The sequence below is a fragment of the Nerophis lumbriciformis genome, linkage group LG03 (assembly GCF_033978685.3).
Source record: "Nerophis lumbriciformis linkage group LG03, RoL_Nlum_v2.1, whole genome shotgun sequence".
Classification (NCBI taxonomy): Eukaryota; Metazoa; Chordata; class Actinopteri; order Syngnathiformes; family Syngnathidae; genus Nerophis; species Nerophis lumbriciformis.
The window spans coordinates 51,577,501-51,593,832 of NC_084550.2; the positions used below are offsets into that span (position 1 = coordinate 51,577,501).

Sequence of the window (16,332 nt, forward strand, 5' to 3'; positions counted from 1 at the left end):
GTTAAGATTGTTGTCTCTAATGACCTCATTAACTAATAACGTTTTGGGAGACAATGATCTTATGTTTAAAAAGCCCATATTATAAGTATTGGGCTGTTTTGACGAGTTTTTGTTTAAATTATCCGTAGTAGCAATATTAATAATGTTGCGTTTATTATACGTAGTGCACTTTAAATAGTTTCGACCATATCTAGGAATTGATACGACGGGAATTTTCAGATTGTTTGCTTGATGCTGCGATCGACTGAACGCATCATGATTTGCCACCTCAGTAGAATGCATATCTACCCCGGACACATTCACAACAGAAAACACATTATGTGAGTTGTGTGTTATTCTAAGAAAATTGCTATGCGTACAGGAATTATCCAGCCTGGTGCTGGCTAGTTCTATCTTAACTGACTCCTCACCCGGACTAGCAGGCTCTGTAATTGCCTGTGACCGGGCTTGCTCTAGTGTAGTTAGTCAAAAGTGACTTAAACAGTAGTCTATGTTTTTAGGCAGGATGATGGCGCCTTCCTGGTTAGGGTGAAGGCCGTCTCTCATCAGCAAGCCTGGTTTGCCCCAGAAAGAGGGCCAATTATCAATAAACGTTAGTCCCTGTTGTCTACAGAAGCTAGCCAGCCACTTGTTAAGCGAGACTAATCTGCTATATCTCTCATCATTGCCTCTCGCAGGCAGGGGGCCAGAGACAATTACTCGATGCCTGGACATCTTTCTAGCGAGATCACAAGTCCTGGCTATGTTTCTCTTTGTAATCTCTGACTGTCTCATTCTAGTGTCATTGGAGCCAACGTGTACCACTATATTCGCATAACTAGTGGTGCGATTAGCCTGTCGTACGTGTTTACTAGGCCTGTTGCGAGTTAGCTCCCTAAGATTAGCCTCAATGTCAGGTGCTCTGGCACCGGGGATGCACTTAATTGTGGCTGGTTTGCTAAGCTTTATGTTTCGGGTGATGGAGTCCCCTATGACTAAGGTGTGGTGCCCGGTAGACTGGGGTGTAGGACTAGCTAAAGAGCTAAATCTATTATGCGTCTCAACCGGTACACCGTAGCTTTTAGGCCGCTTAGGACTACTACAGGCTGGGCTAGTTAGCTCGCTACAGCTAACGCTAGCAGATGTGTCCGCAACATCTAAAGTTACGAGATTACTCTGCTCTAACTGGCGGACACGGCCCTCTAGCAGAGCCAGCCTCTCCGTGAGTAAGGTGCAAGACGCGCAGGAAGCCATACTCACGGTGTTTTCTGTCACGAGTGAAGTTCCTGCTGTCTTCCGAGAAGTCCTGGTCACGGTGTGCAGGAGTAGATTCCTTCTGACCGGCGACCGGCGACGCTTTTCTCCGCGCTAGCTTCGTTAGCTTAGCAGCTAGCTGCTAGCTAGCTGCGGGAGGGGTGGAGAGACAGAGATCGGGTGATTTGCAAGTTAAATAGTACTACTAAATATGTTGAGAAAGTAATAAAGAAAGCTGCAGAACAATTAAAAGCACACAAATAGAACGATGCTTTTTCGAAACAGCGAGCAGTCACGCACGGTGAACCATATATGGGCACATATATATGTGTGTTTGTATATATATATATATATATATATATATATATATATATATATATATATATATGTGTGTCTATATATATATATATATATATATATATATATATATATATATATATATATATATATATATATATATATATATATATACAAATAAAGCATCATATGTATATAGTCTTACGAGGATGACATTTTTAGAACATTTTATATATACATATATATATATATATATATATATATATATATATATATATATATATATATATATATATATATATATATATGTGTGTGTGTGTATATATATATATATATATATATATATATATATATATATGTGTTTGTATATATATATATATATATATATATATATATATATATATATATATATATATATATATATATATATATATATGTATGTGTGGGAAAAAAAATCACAAGACTATTTCATCTCTACAGGCCTGTTTCATGAGGGGGGGTACCCTCAATCATCAGGAGATTTTAATGGGAGCATTCACATACCATGGTTTATATAAGGCACAGAGTGGGTGGGTAAAGGCTGGCCTAGGGGCGTGGTGATTGGCTCATGTGTTACCTAGGAGGTGTTTCCGTCTATGGCGGCATGTTGTTACAATTTCGCTGCGCTTGTTGAGGGATGACAGGTCTGGACGGTAAATAATAAACAGTTTCTCTTTCAAGCATAGGTTGCATCTTTTATTACCACTATTGTAAGGTGTGCTGGATGCAAGAATTTGCCATGTTATTGAATATTCAACATTATTGTCTTTGAGGTCCCAAATGTGTTTGCTGAGTTCTGTGGTATTTCGCAGGTTTTTGTTCCTGAAAGAAGCCTTGTGATTGTTCCATCTGGTTTTGAATTCTCCCTCGGTTAATATATATATATATATATATATATATATATATATATATATATATATATATATATATATATATATATATATATATATATATATATATATATATATATGTGTGTGTGTGTGTGTGTGTATATATATATATATATATATATATATATATATATATATATATATATATATATATATATATATATATATATATATATATGTGTGTGTGTGTGTATATATATATATATATATATATATATATATATATATATATATATATATACACAAATAAAGTGTCATATGTATATAGTCTTACGAGGATGACATTTTTAGAACATTTTTGTAAAAAAAAATTAAAAATTGTGTGTGTATATATATATATATATATATATATATATATATATATATATATATATATATATATATATATATATATATACATACACACAATTTTTTGAAAAAAATGTTCTAAAAATGTCATCCTCGTAAGACTATATACATATGACGCTTTATTTGTAGAATATAACCCACTCCACTCTATTCTCGTAGTACTGTTGTAATGTTGCCACTAGGGGGCATATTTCCACATCAATTTACTGTATCTGGGGCCTGCAAGTTCCAATTTGTAAGGGAAAAACTTAGTTGGCCGTTATTATTCTCTTTTAATGTTTGTCACCTTTAGTTTTCAATACCAATGAATTAATGTTCTTTTTGATTTTTAGGAATTGATGGGATTTACACTCCTGAACCTTTTTAGTCACACCAACAAGGTGTTGATTCCCACTCATACTGGAGGTATACTTTATTTACTTATCATGTGTAGTACAGCACTAGTTTGTTAACTTTGCTTTTTGTCCGTGCAGGGGTCAACAAAAGGCTCTGAAGCGTTAAACATCACCTCCACGAGAAGCTGCAATGTTTGTACATGAGAGTTCTTTATTTATCTTATATATGTCAGATGTGTGTTTGCTTCACATTAAAAAATAGTTAATGTTGATTTTTGTTTTGTTTTGCTCCGTCGTACTGTCAGATATTGCTAATTTTTTTTTTTTCCACTCTAATAAAATGATTGGTGTTCATAACAATATGTGGCCGCTAGAGGGCAGACTATGTAAATAAACGTGCCCTCTGCACAACAGTGAACTGGGTGAATATGAATATGAATATGAACTGTCCAAAACACATTGCTTTAAAAGGAGGAATTACCTTGTTTCATCTAAACATCTGCACAAAGTGTTATAAACTTGTATGTTGTTTCTTAATGTTAAAAAAAATGAATGAGTCAAACTGTCTGATTCCTTTGCACTTTATAATGTTTGTTCTATTTTTTAATATTTGCACAAAATCATCATTAAGAATCATCAACAGGAGCACTTAAATAATAAAAGAATAAAACAATTATTTTGGTGTGTTTTATTACATAAATGAATGCTAATTAATTGAACGAAGTATGATTAAAATATACTTAATATACTTGTAAAATACTTATTTAAGTTACTGAAGTGAAAATGAAATTGAGTATTTTCTGGAAAAAAATGTTTTTATTTATTTTGTGGTGTAGATGTATACAAAGTAGAAATCCAAAAATGAATAAATATATATATATATATTATACATATATAACAATATATGTGCATACATGTACATATATACATATATGCATGTATATATATACATATATGCATGTATATATATATATATATATATATATATATATATATGTACATATACATATATGTATATATACTTATATATGTACATATACACATACATTTATACATACATACTGTATATACTCATGCACACACACATTCAGTATATATATATATATAAATATATATATATGTATATATATATACTGTGTGTATATATATATATATATATATATATATATTTATATTTATACTGTATATGCCATCCATCCATCCATCTTCTTCCGCGGGGGCAGCAGCCCAAGCAGGGAAGCCCAGACTTCCCTCTCCCCAGCCACTTCGTCCAGCTCCTCCCGGGGGATCCCGAGGCGTTCCCAGGCCAGCCGGGAGACATAGTCTTCCCAACGTGTCCTGGGTCTTCCCCGTGGCCTCCTACCGGTCGGACGTGCCCTAAGCACCTCCCGAGGGAGGCGATCGGGTGGCATCCTGACCAGATGCCCGAACCACCTCATCTGGCTCCTCTCAATGTGGAGGAGCAGCGGCTTTACTTTGAGCTCCCCCCGGATGGCAGAGCTTCTCACCCTATCTCTAAGGGAGAGCCCCGCCACCCGGCGGAGGAAACTCATTTCGGCCGCTTGTACCCGTGATCTTGTCCTTTCGGTCATAACCCAAAGCTCATGACCATAGGTGAGGATGGGAACGTAGATCGACCGGTAAATTGAGAGCTTTGCCTTCCGGCTCAGCTCCTTCTTCACCACAACGGATCGATACAGCGTCCGCATTACTGAAGATGCCGCACCTATCCGCCTGTCGATCTCACGATCCACTCTTCCCTCACTCGTGAACAAGACTCCGAGGTACTTGAACTCCTCCACTTGGGGCAGGGTCTCCTCCCCAACCCGAAGATGGCATTCCACCCTTTTCCGGGCGAGAACCATGGACTCGGACTTGGAGGTGCTGATTCTCATCCCAGTCGCTTCACACTCGGCTGCGAACCGATCCAGCGAGAGCTGAAGATCCTGGCCAGATGAAGCCATCAGGACCACATCATCTGCAAAAAGCAGAGACCTAATCCTGCAGCCACCAAACCAGATCCCCTCAACGCCTTGACTGCGCCTAGAAATTCTGTCCATAAAAGTTATGAACAGAATCGGTGACAAAGGGCAGCCTTGGCGGAGTCCAACCCTCACTGGAAACGTGTCCGACTTACTGCCGGCAATGCGGACCAAGCTCTGGCACTGATCATACAGGGAGCGCCTCTTGGGACGTATACTGTATATGTATATATATATATATATATATATATATATATATATATACAGTATATTTATATACTGTATATATATATATATATATATATATATATATATATATACATACTGTATGTATATATACATAAGTATATATATATGTATATACATATACATACAAATACATATAAATATATATACATACATATATACTTATATATGTACATATAGAGATATATATGTATATATTATACATCCATACACATGTATACATACATCCATACACATGCGCACTTCCATACATACATATATACACATGCACACACACTTATATATACACCTACTTAAATAAAGTATATATATATGTAATGTATTATTTTTTTATATATACACATTATATATATATATACATGCATACATATATACATATATATTTCATGTGTGTGTGTGTGTGTGTGTGTACATGTACATATATATATATATATATATATATATATATATATATTTAATAAATATATTGGGAGAAAAGTATATTGTACTGTGCTATCACAATTGCAAAAACATAAATGTAACAGTACATTACAAAAAACACAATTTTAACAGCAACATATATTAGTAATACAACAATATAAATTAATTGAAAATTATAATAACACAAAATAATAAAATTATAACATAAATTACCAACATTTTTAATAATTAAAATATTAAAACAATCGTAAGAATCAGTTATGTTAATAAGGCAAAATAATATTCACCACAATATTAATAATAATCATAGAAATTGAATGTTACTGATGGTTTATTCCACACTTATTCCACTACGACTGCGGTTTTCGCATGTGGTTTTCGGCTTGGTGCCCAACCCTGCAGTGTGAAGCGCGACATACATCGTCAACCTGTGTAAGTGTGTGTGTGGGTGTGTGTGTGTGTGTGTGTGTGTGTGTGTGTGTGTGTGTGTGTGTGTGTGATTGTGTAGTGGTGAGGGGCGTGCACCAGGAAGTGAAAGACAAGGCAGCTGTGCACCTGTCAGTCCTCCATTGTCAGTCACTCTCTGGATAGAGGCCAGCCACAATAATGCACAGCAGGGTGTGTGTGTGTGTGTGTGTGTGTGTGTGTGTGTGTGTGTGTGTGTTCTTGTATTTCTTTCTTACTTGAGACATCAACAACGAAAAGTACCTTCCATATGAGGACGGGTGAACAAGTTAGGACAGTGGTGTCAAACTCAAATACAGAGTGGGCCAAAATTTAAAACCGAACAAAGCCGCGGGCCAAGGTTGAACAAATTAACCTTTTGATAGGGACCCAAACAAGTTTTGCATTAAATATTGAACAAACTGGGCTTATATAACTTTATAGTGACATGCAAGATCCAGTTTCAAATAATAATAATAATAATAATAATAAAAAAATATCAATGGCATATCAAATACAATTTAAATACAAATTGAATGCCTCTTTTCTATTTGCAGCCTTCTGAGGTAAATATCAACATTAACTTTTTCCACAGGCTAATACATTTGAAAATAAAATAATGAATAAACCAACCTTTCAGGACTTTAAACTGCTCAGTTTGCAACACACTGATCTAATCTGATGTGCCCAAGCCAGATACCTGCCATTTTTTCTTGGATGCGTGTTCATTAATGTCGGGGCTCAGGCTTTGAGCTGAGGCATCCCTCATTATCGGACGAAGGTGTTCATCAGTCATTATATCTCGTATTCCACAGTCTTGGGGGCGTGCCTTACAGGCACTGCTTTTAACGTCCTCTACAAGCTGACGTCACGTCCGCTTTTCATCACTTCTAACAACGTGCCCGCCCAGTCACAAGATATGAGCGGCTCCTGTACGCACACACACGTAAGTGCAAAGCATATTTAATCAACAGCGATATAGTTTACACTGAGAGTGGCCGTATAAGCAACTTTAACATTGTTAGAAATATACGCCTCACTGTGAATCCACACCAAACAAGAATGACAAACCCATTTTGGGTGAACATCCGCACAGTAACACAACATAAACACAACAGAACAAATACCCAGAACCCTTTGCAGCACTAACTCTTCCGGGACGCTACAATATACACCCCCGCTTCCCCCCTCTCCCACACACACACACACACACCTTGTAGCGTCCCGGAAGAGTTAGTGCTCCAAAGGGTTCTGGGTATTTGTTCTGTTGTGTTTATGTTGTGTTACTGTGCGGATGTTCTCCCGAAATGTGTTTGTCATTCTTGTTTGGTGTGGATTCACAGTGTGGCGTATATTTCTAACAATGTTAAAGGTTTTTATACTGGCACCCTCAGTGTAACCTGTATCGCTGAAGATCAAGTATGCGTTGCATTCACTTCTGTGTGCGTGCCAAAGCCGCACATATTATGTAACTGAGCCAGCACTCGTTGGACTGGACAAAAAGGGGACATTACAATTCTCGGGAGGGGCACTGGAATTTGGGAGTCTCCCGGGAGGTTTGGCAAGTATGAGAATTAGCGTTGTACCGCGGCACCGTCGCTGTATATAATCGGCGGGCCAGCTCTAGTGTTAATTTGATATCACCTCACTGGCCAAGTGAAATTACACGGCGGGCCAAATTGGGCCCGCAGGCCAGAGTTTGACACCCATGAGTTAGGACATAAATCATGGTCCCAATACGGAAAACCATTGCATCTAATAAAGAATGTCTCATTTGCACCCCTGGTGGTGAAATCTATCAACATTAGGGTGGTCCCAAAAAGGAGGGACTTTTCAAATTGACTGTGTGTCGTTTTTAAAAGTGCTTCCCCTCTGGTCAACATATGAAATAACAAGTGTGTGCAACAAATTGAAACGCACCCCCTTTGGCCAAAATGAATAATACATTAAAAAAAACATATGTTTATAGAGACATACTGTAATAACTTGAAGTAAATAATGAAGATTTAAATAAAATAAAATAAATAACTAAAAGCAGTCTCTCTCACAATGTGTCAACTTTTTTCTTATAAAATTGGGAACAATTTCTCATATTCTGTAATATTGCAATATTTCTCGTAAAAGTATTACTTTTCTATGTAAAATTATTACTTTTTAATGCAAAATGGCGACAATTGTCATATAAAATTCTGACTTTTATCACACTATTGCCAATTTGTGTGTTGCTCTTGTAAAATAGTGAATTTAGTAAATGATGACTTTTGTCATCATTTTGCCAAGTAAAATTCCGATTCCAACATTTTAAAGTTTTCTTATAAAATTGTGACTTTTTGTCGAGTAAAATTTCGACTCTTTTCATAAAATTGTCAAAATGTTAAGCTTTTTTCTTGTAAAATTGCGACTGTTATTGAGTAAAATTCCAACTTTTATCACAAAGGTTCAGTTTTTCTTGTAAAATGGTGACTTGCGTGGAGTAAAATGATGACTTTTATTATAATACTGCCAAAAGTTTTTCTTGTGAAATTCCAACAAATTTTCACAACAAGCTTTTTTAAATTTGCATAGTATTTGTATATTATTAATGTTGTAAATACAAATTTTTATATATCTAAAAAGGGTGGCCCTAAAGAGGTAGGCCTTTTTTCGGATGTCTCAAGAAGGTAATAAATACAAGGACATGTGTGTGTGTTCTTGTATTTCTACCATTCATGAGACAACAAGGACAAGTACCTTCCATATGAGGACTGGTGAACAAGTTAGGACCAAAATCTTGGTCCCAATACGGAAAACCATTACATCTAATAGAGGGCAAAATACTAGAGTCCTTTGAACATTGCTCCAAAGTCAGGATTTTTGGTTGATTTAATGTGCATACAAAGTAAACATTGACAGGTGCAAAGGCAGCAATATATAATAAAACAAGACGGCAGCTAAAGAAGGACTTCCCTATTCATCCCTGAAAAAACCCGCCAGGTGAACGGCTGATTTTACGACTTCCGGTGCTGGCGTAAGACAACCCGCGTCCCATATGTGACCATAGGATGAACAAATACACTACGGTACTAAGACTATAGTGGCCATTAACAGTTAGCTTCTACAGCTGGGTTGACCAAAGTGCGGCACAGGGGCCATCTGTGGTCCGTGACTCCTTTGTCATACAGAGATTTCATTTCAAAATCTATCAAAATTAGGGTGGTCCCAAAAAGGAGGGATTTTTCAAATTGACTGTGTGTCGGATTTAAAAGTGCTCCCCCTCTGGCCAACATATGAAATAACAAGTGTGTGCATAAATTTGAAGTAATCCTCCTACGGTCAACATATGAAATAACAAGTGTGTGTAAGAAATTGAAATACGCCCCCTTTGGCCAAAATTGATAAAAAACAATAAAATAAATATGTATATAGAGACATACTGTAATAACTTGAAGTAAATATTGAAGATTAAAAAACAATTACAAACAAAAAATAAATGAAAAATAACTAAAAAGCCTACCTTTTTTATATTTGCATAGTTTGTACATATTATCAATGTTGTAAATACATATCTTTATATATCTAGAAAGGGTGGTCCTCAAGAGGTAGGCATTTTTCAGATGTCTCAAGAAGGTAAGAAATACAAGAATCTGTGTGTGTGTGTGTGTGTGTGTGTGTGTGTGTGTGTGTGTGTGTGTGTGTGTGTGTGTGTGTGTGTGTGTGTGTGTGTGTGATAAAACAGGCTGAGCAGACTTCATTTTGACACATTTTAACAGCCAGAGAATTCATAAATAAAGTTTATTTCTTTGCAAAAAAAAAAAAAAGACTACAAACGGAATAGTTAAATACTGTACACAGCATACGACACTCTCCCAGTGCATGTCTTCACCACAGCAGAGGTTATTCCTTTTTCTTTTTTCTTTTTTTTTTTTACTCGTCTTCACTTCTTCGTCATCCTTTCATAAGACCGTTCAATACCTTTAAGATTAAATAGTACCAGTGTATGATGTAAACATTATTGTCGTTGGGACTTTTTAAGTCGGGAGCGGGGGGGAAAGAACACAACACAAAGTAGACTTCAATTGACCTTTAGTGAGCCCAAAGTGAACTTCAACACGTGTGCTACATTTACAACTTGGCTGAGCAACAACTCTAATAAAAATACAATTCAAAAAAGATCTTCTTTTTTTTTTCTTCTTTTTTTTTTTTTTCCCCTCGGCTGCCAGCAGCCAAAGTCTGTCAGACCACACCCACTGCAATCATGTAAGGCAGGAATGTACGAGAACAGGAAAGTCTGTGACAAAGCTCCCCGTGTGGCTTTAAGACCATGCACACAACATGACATCTGTCACTGCCGTACAGCAGACAATAAAAAGGCGGGCTACGTGAAATAGAGGATTGGATCTGGAGGGAGGTAGTACTTCACAGCTTGACCACGACATTAAAAACACACATTTCAGTAAGGATGCATTCACTCACGCCACCTCCGCACGCACACAAAGTAACAAATACAGTCACCTCACACTCGACATAGCCCCTTTCACACAGCGGGCGTCTTTCCGGGTTGCGATTCTCTATAAACGGTCCTCAAAGTCGCCCTGCAAATGTGCCGGCCAGAGCCGTAACCGAGACCACGTGGACCGTAAATTCACTAGGACTAGAACTGTGTACAAAAAAGCAGGATCCTCTGAGTTTTCCAAATCTCGACAGCCCCTTTTACACAAACTGTGAAAGCCACCATCGTTCTGCATTTTTGTGGGTTGACTTTGGAGTAGTAGAATCAGAAGATGTGTTGCTGTGTGAAAGCGCACAGTCGCGGAAATATCTTGTTTTTGCGTAAAAAGCAAAAGCCAGATCCTCTGATATAACTCTAATGTGTTGATTCACAGCCCCTTTTACACAGACTGCCTTTTTGTGGGTTGCCGGGGTGTGTAACTATGTGAAAGCGCACCCACACGGTCGTGAAAATATCTTGATTTGCTGGGTTCTGCGTGAAAAGCAAAAATCCAATATTTTGTTATAACTATGTGTCAATTTGCAGGATCTGTACAGCCTCTTTCACACAGCCTGGGAAAGCCACCATCTTTCTGCCTGGCCTTCTTTCTGGTTTGCGATTCTCTACAAACGGTCCTCAAAGTCGCCCTACAAAAAGTGCCGGCTTTGGTGCTGGAGAGTCAGAGCCGTAACCGAGACCACATGGACCGTAAATTCACTAGAACTAGAACTGTGTAAAAAGAAAGTGCAGGATCCTCTGAGTTTTCCAAATCTCCACAGCCCCTTTTACACAAACTGTGAAAGCCGCCATCGTTCTGCATTTTTGTGGGTTGACTTTGGAGTAGTAGAATCAGAAGCTGTGTTGCTGTGTGAAAGCGCACAGTCGCGGAAATATCTTGTTTTTGCGTAAAAAGCAAAAGCCAGATCCTCTGATATAACTCTAATGTGTCGATTCACAGTCCCTTTTACACAGACTGCCTTTTTGTGGGTTGCCGGGGTGTGTAACTATGTGAAAGCGCACCCACACGGTCGTGAAAATATCTTGATTTGTGGGGTTCCGCGTGAAAAGCAAAAATCCAATATTTTGTTATGGCTATGATGTGTCAATTTGCAGGATCTGTACAGCCTCTTTCACACAGCCTGGGAAAGCTACCATCTTTCCGCCTGGTCTTCTTTCTGGTTTGCGATTCTCTACAAACTGTCCTCAAAGTCGCCCTACAAAAAGTGCCGGCTTTGGTGCCGTAGAGTCAGAGCCGTAACCGAGACCACATGGACCGTAAATTCACTAGAACTAGAACTGTGTAAAAAGAAAGTGCAGGATCCTCTGAGTTTTCCAAATCTCGACAGCCCCTTTTACACAAACTGTGAAAGCCGCCATCGTTCTGCGGTTTTGTGGGTTGACTTTTGAGTAGTAGAATCAGAGCATGACGGGGACCGCGGTGTGTTGCAGAAATATCTTGTTTTTGCGTAAAAAGCAAAAGCCAGATCCCCCGTTATAACTCTGATGTGTCGATTCACAACCCCTTTTACACAGACTGCCTTTTTGTGGGTTGCCTTTGGACTAGTAGTATCAGAGGAGGAAGGAGACCGGGGTGTGTGTAACTATGTGGAAATATCTTGTTTTGCTGGGTTCTGCGTAAAAAGTAAAAGCCCAATATTTTGTTATAGCTAGGATGTGTCAATTCACGGGATCTCTACAGCCTCTTTCACACAGCCTGGAGAAGCCGCCATCTTTCTGCCTTTTTGCGGGTTGCTGTTCTGTATAAAAGGCACCAACACTCGATTCAGAGCCGTAACAAATCCAGGACGATGCCTGTTGCTGGACACAGGTGAGATGTTTAGTTCCTGCAACTCGCTCACTACTGTTTTGAAAGCAATTCTCACTGCACAAAGACATGTTGCTGTGTGAAAAGAAAACATGTCTGGTTTCGCCAGGTTCTAAGTAAAAAGTAAATTCCTGAGCTTCTGTTACAGCTCTGATTTTCTAGGATCTCTATGGCCCCTTTTATAAAGTTGGCATGTACCTTTTCGCAGATTGACTTTGAGAGTAGTAGTAACAGAGCAGGAACAAAGCCGGGAAAAGACTTGTTTAAATAGCGGGTACCCGACTAGCGAGACACTTTGTTATTTTATATATTCCGTAATCTGATCGTCTTGTCGCTACGTGAAAGCGCACAGGTAAAAAGCAAATGCCAGACTGTTACGGCTCTGATGCACCCATTTCGCAGAAGACCCTTTCACACAGCTTGTAAAAGCTTGTCTTTTTTCCAGACCACTGCTCTGTATATACGTCACCACATAATTGAAGGACTAAGTCCCCCAACCATCATTCCAACATCAGAGGTACGTAACAGAAGACCTGTGTAAATAGTGTATTCCGCAATGGCTGGACATTCACATCTCCCGCCCTTTTTGTGTTGAAAGGATTTGTTGCTGTACAACAAGTATTTTGCATCATCTTACGAGAGGCAGCATACTTCTCTTACAGCTTTGATTGGTCAATTTTGCAAGAGCTCTGCATTCAAAAGTAGCAGAAGAGCCCTAACAGAGGCAGGACAGCGCCTGTGCACATCGTAATTCTTCTCCTGTCCTGTTGACGCTGTTGCGCTTTTGCTGTGTGATAAATTTACGGTTGCTTCAAAAAGCCTCTTTGTTGTGTTCTGTGTGAAAGGCATCGACTGCCACGGCTCTGATGAGTCTATTTTACAGAATCTGTGTGAAAGGCACAACTCCGATGCGGCTATTTTACGGAATCTGTGTGAAAGGCACAACTCTGTTGCGGCTTTTTTACAGAATCTGTGTGAAAGGCACAACTCTGATGTGGCTTTTTGACAGAATCTGTGTGAAAGGCACAACTCTGATGCGGCTTTTTTTTTACAGAATCTGTGTAAAAGGCACACCTCTGATGTGGCTATTTCACAGAATCTGTGTGAAAGGCACAACTCCGATGCGGCTATTTTACGGAATCTGTGTGAAAGGCACAACTCTGTTGCGGCTTTTTTACAGAATCTGTGTGAAAGGCACAACTCTGATGCGGCTTTTTGACAGAATCTGTGTGAAAGGCACACCTCTGATGTGGCTATTTCACAGAATCTGTGTGAAAGGCACAACTCTGATGCGGCTATTTCACAGAATCTGTGTGAAAGGCATAACTCTGATGTGGCTATTTCACAGAATCTGTGTGCAAGGCACACCTCCGATGCGGCTATTTCACAGAATCTGTGTGAAAGGCATAACTCTGATGCGGCTATTTTACAGAATCTGTGTGAAAGGCACACCTCTGATGCGGCTATTTCACAGAATCTGTGTGAAAGGCACAACTCTGATGCGGCTATTTTACGGAATCTGTGTGAAAGGCACAACTCTGATGCGGCTATTTCACATAATTTATGTGAAAGAGATGTCTTTCGGCCTCTGTGATGGCTGCCACGGCTCTGAGGCGTCTGTTTTACAGGGTCTGTGTGAGAGGACGCTACAGAAGCTGCACTTGACAAAAATTTAAATGGTGTTGTATCGATTAAAAAACATATAGTAGATATTTGTGTGCTAAAATCCTTCATTTGACCCTACAATCGTCATATCTGAGGGATGGGCTTTGAGCTGAGGGTAATTCAACTATTTTATTTTTTTCCATGACTTTCCGAGTTGCGACTGATTCCAAACAGCGCCTCTGCTGGTTGCGGCCGAGTACTGCACTCCACTTTGCCTTAATTGATTGGATGAATCAGCAATCAATTACCACGCCCATCCCTACTTGATAGATTAGGTGTCACATTGTGTCCCTGGTGAGGCACAAAAGCAGCGTTTTAAAACAAATACAAGCCCGACACTGAACATACTGAACTTCCTCAACCTTCCAGACGCTAAAACACTGAACTGTGGGAGGTTCAAGGCCCGCTTGCACCTTTCACACCGTACTGCCAACATGACATCAAACACAGGTTCGAAAACGCCGAACGCAACCTCAGGATACCTGGGTAGCCTGGTGTCGTACAATACATAACGGCTTCAAACAAAAAGAGCAGCAGTTCAAACTAGATCCACGTGTGCTTTCCTCCTCGTGTGGCAGCCCCACTCCGAGTCCGATACGTCCGCCTTCCGAGCCGACGGGCTTCCCATGGCCTGCAGTAGCTTTTCCGGGCAAGGGTAGGCCACAAAGTCGGTTCGCTCCGGCAGAAGGTAGTAGTGAGTGTTGCTGTCCTTGTTCCCCTCGTTGTCTATGATAGGCAGGATGCAAGGGGAGCCCTCGCTGTTCTGTCTCTGTAAACCCCGACTGACGTAGTTTTTGTCCGGTGCAAAGCTTTGGGTCGCGGGCATGACGCCGTTGAAGTACTTGGGGAGGCCGGGGGTGCGGAAGGGCTCCCTCGGGGGCAGCTTGGGCGGTCGGTCCTCGTCGCTGTACGCCCCGGACGACACCTCGGCTGACCAGCGGCGAGGGTCCGCCGTCTTGCTTGTCCGCGGCGGGACGGGGGGAGGAATCGCCGACCTGTCCGCGGTGTAGTGGCAGGGGAGGCGCAGTTGAGAGTGTTTGTATCCGGCTGGTCCGGATTGAGTGCGCCGTAGTTTCCTCTGAGTTCTGTCCTGTGGTCTCTGACAGACCACTTGGTGCTCCTGACTCACTTCCTGCTGCGGGGGCTGCGCCGGATGCGGCAGCTGCTGAGGCATTGGGCGTTGCGGCGCGACGGGTCCATCGTAGTAAGCGAGGTTGTACTGCCCGCATTCCCTGAAGCTCTTTCGACCGGAATGTTTGGAATACTGATGTGATACCAGGCAGCAGCTCTCGTCCGCACTGGGAAAAAACTCCACCTCGTTGTCCACGGCCTGCTCGGCTGACATGTTCCTGTGCGGCGGGATGGGGGGGAGAGGCTTGGAGCACCTGTCGGGGGTCTGCGGCGGACTGCTACACACGGAGAGCCTTTGGAATGAGGGGACCACCTGGTCGTCATTGGCCGGACTTGGGGTGGAGGGTTCAGAGGCGCAGGACAGGGAGAGGTGGGAAGGCCGGGACGTCTTTGGAGGTAACTTCTGTGTGCTGTAGCCGTGTTTGTGTCCTGGAAGTGGAACCACAAGCACGTGTTAGCCTCCGTAACTTAGATTCAATATCCCTCTTCAAATCAAGACTCACAACACACCTATTCCCGACTGCTTATTCATTGTAATCATCTTTTCTTTTCTATCTTTGTTGTTGTTTTTTATCCAATTTGATTTTATTGTTTTGATTTTGTACGGTGTCCTTGAGTGCCCAGAAAGGCGCCTTATAAATAAAATGTATTATTATTATTATTATTATTATGGCAGACATCTACTCACAGGCCACTACATTAGGTACATGCTGGAGAGAGCTGCATTTAGACTTACACTTCCTTTTTATTGTCATTCAAATTTGAACTTTTCAGTACAGATAAGAACGAAATTTCATTGCATTAGCTCATGGTAGTGCAGGATAAAAAATGTATAACGCTTCATTTTGATGATAATACATTATTACACAGGTCTGGCCCCTCACATCATTTTATATGGCCCGCAAACCCCTGGAAATAATACTTTTCTTACTAAATGCATTTGTACTTTCCATTTTGACAGAAAAAAATGCATGAAATTGCACACTGTTTAAACTTTATATTATAAAGT

The 16,332-nt window shown here is 40.1% G+C and overlaps 2 protein-coding genes across 5 annotated transcripts in view; one reads left to right on the plus strand and one right to left on the minus strand.

Moving 5' to 3' along the window:
- Positions 1–3,785, plus strand: part of LOC133577068 (uncharacterized) — a 22,788-nt gene extending 19,003 nt beyond the window's left edge. For both annotated transcript variants that reach the window (XM_061930603.2, XM_072912197.1), the window contains exons 11-12: positions 3,140–3,212; positions 3,281–3,785. In XM_061930603.2, coding sequence (XP_061786587.2) covers positions 3,140–3,174 — 35 coding nt within the window. In that variant the 3' untranslated portion in view covers positions 3,175–3,212; positions 3,281–3,785. The remainder of the gene's footprint in view (positions 1–3,139; positions 3,213–3,280) is intronic.
- A 6,205-nt stretch (positions 3,786–9,990) lies between these two features.
- Positions 9,991–16,332, minus strand: part of errfi1a (ERBB receptor feedback inhibitor 1a) — an 82,689-nt gene continuing 76,347 nt past the window's right edge. For 2 of the 3 annotated variants that reach the window (XM_061938855.2, XM_061938862.2), the window contains one exon: positions 9,991–15,752. In XM_061938855.2, the coding sequence (XP_061794839.2) occupies positions 14,731–15,752 (1,022 nt within the window). In that variant the 3' untranslated portion in view covers positions 9,991–14,730. The remainder of the gene's footprint in view (positions 15,753–16,332) is intronic. The other variant, XR_012050331.1, reaches the window with a different exon arrangement.